This window comes from Cheilinus undulatus, linkage group 13, assembly GCF_018320785.1.
Source record: "Cheilinus undulatus linkage group 13, ASM1832078v1, whole genome shotgun sequence".
NCBI classification, from domain to species: domain Eukaryota; kingdom Metazoa; phylum Chordata; class Actinopteri; order Labriformes; family Labridae; genus Cheilinus; species Cheilinus undulatus.
In genome coordinates, this window is record NC_054877.1 from 38,470,045 (window position 1) to 38,479,351 (window position 9,307).

At 39.9% G+C, this 9,307-nt stretch overlaps 1 protein-coding gene across 4 annotated transcripts in view; it reads right to left on the reverse strand.

The window, feature by feature from the left end:
* LOC121520028 (solute carrier family 12 member 7-like) overlaps positions 1-8,845 on the reverse strand; it is a 48,741-nt gene extending 39,896 nt beyond the window's left edge. For all 4 annotated transcript variants that reach the window (XM_041803241.1, XM_041803240.1, XM_041803239.1 and 1 more), the window contains exon 1: positions 8,081-8,845. In XM_041803241.1, coding sequence (XP_041659175.1) covers positions 8,081-8,225 — 145 coding nt within the window. In that variant the 5' untranslated portion in view covers positions 8,226-8,845. The remainder of the gene's footprint in view (positions 1-8,080) is intronic.
* Between the last annotated feature and the right edge of the window lie 462 nt (positions 8,846-9,307).

Here is a 9,307-nt window from a genome sequence, read left to right on the forward strand (position 1 = left end):
GCTATCATGTCAATATGGACCAAAATCTCTGAGGAATGTTTCCGTCTCCTTGTTAAAACTATGCCATGAAGAATTAAGGCAGTTCTAAAGACAAAAGGGGATCCAACCCAGTACGAAGCAGGTGTACCTAATAAAGTGGCTGGTGAGTCGGTTTTAACGTTGAAAATCTTGTCTTTGTACTGTATTCAATTGAATATAGGTTAGGGACTGAAAATCCTTGCAGTCTGTTGTTATTCACATTTCAAACAGTGTCCCAACATTTTTTGGAATTGTGGTTTGTACATTTTATCTAGAGTCTGACAGAACAGCACAACAGAAGACTAATGTGAGAGTAAATACTATGGGAGGTTATGGATTTGAGTTTGGACTTGTGTTTCTGAATTCATCTTTGGATTGATTCCACTGTTGAAACCAGGATTCAGAGAGGGTGATACTGCTTGATATGAAATGAAAAAACATATCTCAGCTAAATGAACATTTACCACAATAGTTAAAAAAAACACCAGGGGGCAGAGTATGGTGAGAAACCAACAATAATGTGCTCACTGTTCTCTAGCTCATTTACTCCTCATTGATGTTAAAGTGACTCAGAAGAATACAGTCAGGTCTGTTTTATGGCATTACTACTTGATGATTGAGACATTATTTCTCAGTCATCCATGGCTGACAGCAACTGACTTTGCATAATCTGTTTCTGATTATTTTGATTCTTTTATTTCACTCCCTGTGCTCATTTTTGACTACAAGTACAGAAAGTGCAGACACAGCTTAGTTCTTTGTCTTGGAACAATGTCTCAGTATTGCTGTGCTGTCTGTTGGACTCTGGACGTCAGACTTGCACAAATACATTTTTACAGCTTTCCCTCAACACAACCAGATCTTAAAGCTCCTGTGAGGGGATTTAGTCTGATTATGACAAATGTATCACTGCCTTTTAATAACAACCAAACACAATCATGATAGACAAGATCATTACTTAAGAGGGCTTTTGTTTGAAAGGGTCTGCACTTCCCTAATACCGTCTGTGGGGTGTTTTTTAAGATGGGTGTGAAATACAGTACAGTCAAGAAGCATTCAGACCTCTTCACTTTTTCAGTTTTCTTATGTACCTGCCTGATGATACAGTGAAAAAAACAACAACTTTTATTCTCCTGCCCATAGTATTGTCAGGCCTTTGATAAATCCAGAGAATGGTCCTATTCCAGCTGTGACTTACTGATGAAATCAGTACATGTGTGTTGGATCAGTAGCCTTGGTGTTAGCATCCTGGCTATCAGTTCCCTCATTTTGGAGCTGAAAAGTGTGTGAAACTATTTTTGGGGTCTGATGTTGAAATTATGAGCAATTTAACCACTTTCTCCATCCATTAATGCCACTTTTCACCATTTCTTTCCCATTTTTGAAGCTTCTTTGACCTCTTTTTGCCTAAATTTGTCATTTTTTGCCCATTTGTGTCTCTCTTACCTTACCCCTTTTTGCCTCTTTCTGCCACTTTTGCCCATAGTTGCTTTTTTTTCTTTTTCTTGTCCATTTCTGTAACTTTAATGCCCATTTTTGCCTCCTTGTACCCATTAGTTGCCAATTGCTGCCAATTTATACCACTTTTGGGCGTTTTTGTCACTTTTCTGCCACTTCTTTATTTTTTGGCTTTTTTTTTTTTTTTTTTACCTCTTTTTGCCTAAATTTGCAATTTTTGCCACTTTATGCCACTTTTTTGCTACTTTTTCACAATTTTCCCCACCCTCTGCCCATTTATGTCCCTTTTTGGCCATTTTTCTATATTTAGGTCATTTTTGCCACTTGCTACCTGCTTCAACAAACAAAGACATTTACAGTGCATGTGCAGTAGGCTATTGCCATTACATTTGTGGGGAAATTTATTGCGATTATTACTGCAGATTTGTATTGTGTTTTTAAGTTTGTGGGCAGTTTTTACATTTGCAGGTGTTACAAATCTTCACCTGTACACAAAAAAAGGTTGGCCATAAAAGGAATCATCAATCCTATTTTGATTTCAGTAGCAGTACCACCTTTTGCCCCTTTTTGCTGATTAGTGCAAGTAATTTTTAACGATTTTGCACCTTTTTTTTTTTTGCCTATTTTAGCATTGTTTATTGCCACTTTCGCCTATTTCTGCCACTTTAAACCCAATTATGCCATTTATTATTAACCCCTTTTTGTCTCTTTTCACAATTATTCTATTCTTTCCAAAAAAAGCTGTCTCGGGTTCTTCTACCTTAATTTGTGTCTCAACTGAAGCCTGTCTTCAGTGCAAAACAAATGAAGGAGTTTGCAAAAAACTCACTCCCTGTGTGTTTTTCACTGACTTGAGGCTCTCATACTAAGGTTGCTCAGTTTTGCCAAGCAACTCTTGGAAGAGTATTAGACAAAGATAAGTAAATAAAAATATGCAGTTTTAAATGATTATTTCATTTATAGCCATGAATGAATTGTGATTAGCTACATTTCTTGGAAAGCTGAGTTGAATTTCACCAGCAACACTCAGGCTGGATCACTGCTGACCTGATGAATCAAGAAATCCCTTAAATAGAACCTGTCTGACGAAATAAAGTAGGCCAAAGGTAGGTGTGTTTGGCAATACAAATAATAGATAAACTAAAAACAAAAGTCACAGGAAGTTGACTAAAAATACACTTCCTTTTCCATCCCTGCACAAAAGATCTTTTAAACAAGGGCAGCAACCTTTGTAAGCTCACACTGCCATTACAAACAATGAGCAATGGTTAACATCTTTGCTGTTGGTCTGCAGCCAGGATGTGTTTGAGGCTATATGCCCTGCAGAAAGAACAGAAGGATCAAGAATGTTTTACCAAATCCAGCCTAAGCCTCTGTCTATGTGCTAGTGGGTGTGTTATGACTTGTCTGTTCAGACACAAAAAAGATAAATTCATATACAACCCCAATTTCAAAAAAGTTGGGGCACTGCAAATGTAATTAACAGATTGACAAATCTCCTAAACGCATATTTTATTCACAATAGAACATAAACAACATATCATATGTTGAAACTGAAGCATTTTACCATTTATGAAAAGTATTTGCTCATTTTTTATTTCATAGCAACAACACATCTCAAAAAAGGAGAGACAGGGCAACAGAAGGCTGGAAAAGTAAGGTACTTACTTTGCCCCTTTGACTGAGCTGGTGCTAGTGCTAGTTCCAGGCTAGTGCCTGGGTTAGCACCGGTTCTTTCTGTTTCCACCAACAAAGCACTGGTTCCAGGTGCTAAAAACTGGTGCTTAGCAAGCACTAACTCTTTGCTGGGCCAGAGCAAAGCACCAACTTGGTCAGGGGCGGAGGACGGGGTTATCGTGACAATCGTGACGCAGTGGAAAACAGCCATTCTGAACTCAGTCACAGCCACAACAGAGTCCATGCTGGTCGACTCCATCCTGTAGACCACCGTTACTGATCCTACTAAGTTTTATTTAACCATGTTGTTAGCCTACTATGAGTACACTTACTACAATATTCCCTCATCAACGTTACGTCAGCTAACGTGTTGCAGGCCATTGTTTGCTAGCCAGTTAGCCGCTGCTAAGGCAAAAATAACAATGTCTTAAGAACCCTGAGGAAAGCGGCAGCAATATTTCACTGCAAGACCTGTATTCTGAACTTCCCTCATTGTTACACAATTGCCCATTTAATTATATTACTGAACCATATGGTAATCAACAATTAAAAACAGCTGGAGGAGCATTTTACCACTAATTAGATTAACTGGCACCATCAGTGGGTATAAAAGGAGCAGAGAGGCAGTTTCTCCAAGAGGTAAAGACAGGCAGAGGTTCACCAATCTTCAAAAAACTGTCTAAAACTGTGGAATAATTTTAGAATACGAAAAAATGGCAAGACTTTGAATCCTGCCGTCTTCAGTGCATAACATCATCATTAGATTCAGAAAATCTGGAGGAATCTCTGTCTACAAGGGACAAGGCTGAAGATTAAGCATGCTTACGATATTCAGGCCCTCAGGCAGTCCTGCATTATAAATAGGCATGATTCTGTCCTGGAAATCCCTACATGGGCTCAGGAACACATCCAGACATCATTGTCTGTCAACACAGTTCACCATGCCAACCACGAATGAAAGCTGGATGCAAAGACAAAGCCTTATGTGGACACAATCCAGAAAAACTGCCATCTTCTCTGGGCCCATGCTCATTTAAAATGGACTGAGGCAACATGGAAAACCGTTCTGTGGTCAGATAAATCAAAATTTGAATTTTTTATCTGTCAACAGTTCTAAATCCAGCAAGTTCATTTTGTCTTCTTATTCTGAATAATCTACTTGGGTTTCTTTTTTTCAGACAATTTATTGTAGATGTTTTTACCTTGACATGTTTCGACTGTCATCTGCAGTCTTCCTCAACAGCGGCAGCTGACGCTTCTGAGGAAGACTGCAGATGACAGTCGAAACATGTCAAGATAAAAACATCTCCTACAATAAATTGTCTGAAAAAAAGAAACCCAAGTAGAACAGTTCTAAAGCCTGCATCTCTGATGGTATGGGGTTGCATTACTGCCTATGGCATGGGCAGTTTACACATCTGGACACGCACTATCAATGCTGAAAAGTAGAGAGAGGTTTTAGAGCAACATATGCTCCCATCCAGACAACGTCTCTTACAGGGACAATGTTAAACCACATACCACATCCATCACAGTAAAAGAGCCTGCAGTGCAGACATTTCTACACTTAAAAACATTTGGAGAATCATAAAATGAAAGGTCGGGTGAAAAAGACTCAGGACCATTGAGCAGCTAGGATCCTAAATCAAACAAGAATGGGACAGCATTCCTCTCCCAAAACTCCATCAACTGGTCCCTGCCAACCAGACATTTCCAGACTGTTGTTAAAAGAAGAGGTGGATGCTACACAATGGTAAAAATAGCCCCGTCCCTACTTTTTTGAGATGTTTGCTGCCATCAAATTCAAAATGAAGTTTACATATTCTATATGGCAAAGGGAAAGAAACTCTTGATAGACAGCCAAAAACATGCACCTATACGTTTAAGAACAGCAGCTTATGAAGAAATAATGCAAACAAAAGGTCAACATTATGAAACGTGACACTGGTCAAGTGTTGCTTTGGAAAATGTCTTGTTTCCAGATATCGTCTTGTCTAATCAGCATTGTTTGTGTACATGTGGGTCTGTGTTCTTTACAGCACGGCACACTCTGAAACTTTTGTCTTTATAGACCTAATGAGTGGATGTACCTGCTGTATTGTAACAAGTATGGGAGTTATGATGATTTATATGCATGCTTCTCTTGTGCACTGAAGCTGTGGGACTAACTCTATCAAACTGTGCATGACTCTTAAAAGACACGTTCTCAAATATCTATAGCTGATTACCACTCAGTACATTTATGTAGTCACAGAAAGTATCAAAGCATATTCATGGAAAGTTGACTGGAAGGGAAAAGTGTGGTAAAACAAAAAGGAGCATAAGCAACAGGGATGAGCTCAGCCTTCAGAGGATTAACAAACAAGGCAGATTCAAGAACTTAAGGGAGCGTCACGAGGAGAGGACTGAGGCTGGAGTCAGTGGATCAAGAGCCACACAGACAGGTTCAGAAATTAGATGACGTTTGTGCCTTTATGTGCCGTGAAAAAGTATTTGCCTCCTTTCTGATTCCTGAGGTTTTTGCGTATTTATCACACTGAAATGTTTCAGATCATCAAACCAATTTTATATTTCACAAAGACAACCCAAATAAATAGAAAAGGAAATTTCTAAATTATGATTTTATTCATTAAAGGAAAAAAATCCAAACCTATCTGTCCCTTTGTGAAAAAGTAATCGCCCCCCTTGTTAAATCATGAGTTAACTGTGATTAACCACAGTTGTTGGAAAGCTCCGTACAATTTCACTGACCACAACCAGGTCTGATTACTGCCAGATTTGTTGAATCAATAAATCACTTAAATATAAGCTGTCAGACAAAGTGAAGTAGGCTACAAGATCTTACAAAGAAACACATCATGCCACGATCCAAAGAAATTCAAGAACAAATAAGAAACAAAGTGATTGAAATCTATTAGACGGGAAAAGGTTACAAAGCCATTTCCAGGCTTTGGGACTCCAGCGAACCACGGTCACAGCCATTATCCACAAATGGAGAAAACTGGGAACAGTGGTGAACCTTCCCAGGGTTGATCAGCCAACTCAAAATGACTCCAAGAGCACAATGACAACTCATCCAGGAGGTCACAAGAGAACCCAGAACGACACCCAAAGAACTGCAGGCCTCACTGGCCTCAGTAAAGGTAAGAATTCATGACTCAACCATAAGAAGGACTCTGGGCAAAAATGGTATCATGCAAGAGTTCCAAGGCCAAAACCACTGCTGACAAAAAAGAACACAAACATTTGCCAAAAAACACCTTGACAATCCCCAAGACTTTTGGAGAAATAGTCTGATGAGTGACGAGACAAAAGTTGAACTTTTTGGAAGGTGTGTGGCCCGTTACATCTGGTGTAAAAATAACACAGCATCTGATAAAAGAACATCATGCCAACAGTCAAATATGGTGGTGGCAGTGTGATGGTCTGGGGCTGCTTTGCTGCTTCAGGACCTGGACCACATACTGTGATAGATGGAACAATGAATTTGCTGTCTACCAGAAAATCCTGAAGGCGAACGTCCGGCCATCAGTTCATGCCCTCAAGCTCGAGCGCTCTTGGGTTATGCAGCAGGACAACAACCTAAAACATACCAGCAAGTCCACCTCTGAATGGCTCAAAATAAAAAAAAAAATTAAGGTTTGAGAGTGGCCAAGTCAAAGTCCGGACTTGAATCCAATTGAGATACTGTGGTGTGACCTTAAATGGGCCGTTCATGCTGGAAAAACCCTCCATTATGGCTGAGTTAAAACAATCCAGTGAAGAAGAGTGGGCCAAAATTCCTCCACAGGGATGCAAAAGACCCCTCACCAGTTATCACAAATGCTTGATTTCAGTTTTTGCTGCCAGAATGGAACAACCAGTTATTAGGTTCAGGTGGCAATTACTTTTTTTTCACACAGGGCCAGATAGGTTTGGATTTTTTCCCCTTAATAAATAAAATCATCATTAAGAAACTGCGTTTTTTTTAATTACATGGGTTGTCTTTGTGAGATATTATAACTGGTTTGATGATCCCAAACATTTAAGTGTGATAAATATGCAAAAACTCATACTCTCTCTCACTGATCGGAGTGCATAGAAGTCCAAAACTTTAAGCATCAAGCACTTTTAGATTTATTATACCCTTCCCAAAATAACTGAGATGCGCACAGTGCATCATGGTAAATTAAGCTACAAATTTAAATTTGACCCTTTAATTATTGAATAAGAATTAAAAGTAAAAAACCTAACTTTACAGTGAGCAGTGTGCACATCAGGGAGGGGCACGTGATTTTCAGGATGCGTTTCTGAGCACACCTGCTACAAGTCACGCAAATGATAGTGAAATCAAAATGACTACAGCCATTCATATTACATTCTTTGATCCCAGCATAGAAATAAAAATCAAAAGTTAAACAAATGAATGATGTTCAGATTTACTCACACTGACTGTGTGGCCAGGTTTAACCACGCATGTAAAGGTACTAAATACAATTCCAGCTCTGTTTCTGTCAAACAAGATCAAACTGGTATTACATTTTCCCTGTTAAAATATTGTATTTACTGCCCTTTTCAGGTTTTCTTTTATAAAACTAAACAGGCAGAGCCACAGGTTGCTATCAGGCTTACACAGTCTTAAGTAACAACAACTCACACCCCCCTCACACACCAAGCTGCCTGGCAAGTTCCTGCTAGTTCAACAACGTCACACTGAGGGATTGTAAGTGTCTGTGGACAGAACGTGCCTGCCTTAACATGAACCTGTCTGTTTGTGTCAGCACGCTTCCTTTTACACATGTTCACTTACAAAATTTATCAGACTTACACTATTTTACACAGTCCTTACACCAGTGCATGCTGGGACAGACTTCTGCTCCCTCATGACTCCATTAGGAAAGAGGCTACATGTCTGTTTTAAAACAACAGAAGATCTTTCTTTTCCTACCTGAGTGGAGTCCATGGATGTTTTCTTCCTCTTCCTCTTTAAAGATATTTCCCAAACTGACAGGTTTGTTGTCTCCAGCTGCTGCTACACTGCTGCTGCCATCCTCTGCATCCTCCACCGGTACTACAGTGAAGTTTGTAGGCATCTTGGCTCCTCTGTTGTGTAGACAAACTAAACTGACGACAACCAGGAAGTGACTAGCTTCTGAACTCTCACCCCACACCAGGGAGGAGAAAGAAAATTCCAAAGAGGTCAAAAAGAAGACATGAAGGCCGCAGTGAGAGAATTTAAAGACTCACTTTAACCACTGCATGGCACCTACTCCTTTCCATGTTTCTTTCCTCTTTGAGTGATCCAGTGTCCTCTAAACTCAGGGTGAAAGTGCTGCCTCAGGCACATGGGCCAGGCTAAAGTCCTGCATTGTATCTCTCCTTGTTCCTTTCCCTCCCTTTCCCCCCCACTGCTCCAAGACTACTGCCCCATGTGACCCTCTATTTACCATATGAACAGAGGTGGAGTCCATGCACGGAGAGGCCTGCAGCTCCTCCCATCACTCTGACTGTCCCACTTCTCTCACTCACACCTTTGTAAAAACCAAAAGGTGGAGAAACAAACTCTGAGATAGCGACAGAAGTTCCCAAAGAAGCTTTAAAGTCCAGACAGACTTAAAAACAACAGCCTCACGTCTGCAGCACAGTCTGATCACAATCTTGTCTCTTCTTTGAGCTCCAGTTTCTCCTGCTCTCTTCAGGCTGAAATTTTCCCACTCTGACTTCCTCCAGGTAGAAAAAAAATGGGTGTTACCTTTCCCACAGTGCATTATGGGTAGCAGTAGAGTGTTATGTTCAGCACAGCTGCGCTTCACACTCTCATGCGCACACATATTATGAAAGAAAAGGAAACACCTTGGCAGCCTTGGAGAAAAACTTTCCTCTTTATTTTGAGTGGCAGCATGATAAACAATGAAAGCTGAGGGGAAAAGGACACAGCTGTTAACAACAATAGACACAAGTAAACATGCTTTGTTTTCAGGTTGTAGGAATGATCTTTTTATTGCCACTCTCATGTAACTGTTTGGATGATCATCTAAACTGGAAGCTGGTTCATTGTTCAGACAACTCAAACGGGACCCTTTTTAAGACATGAAGGTGTATACACTGTTTCAAATCATTATGAATATACTGTCTTTTTCATTTTTCCTAAATAGTCTATTTAATCGGCATTCAA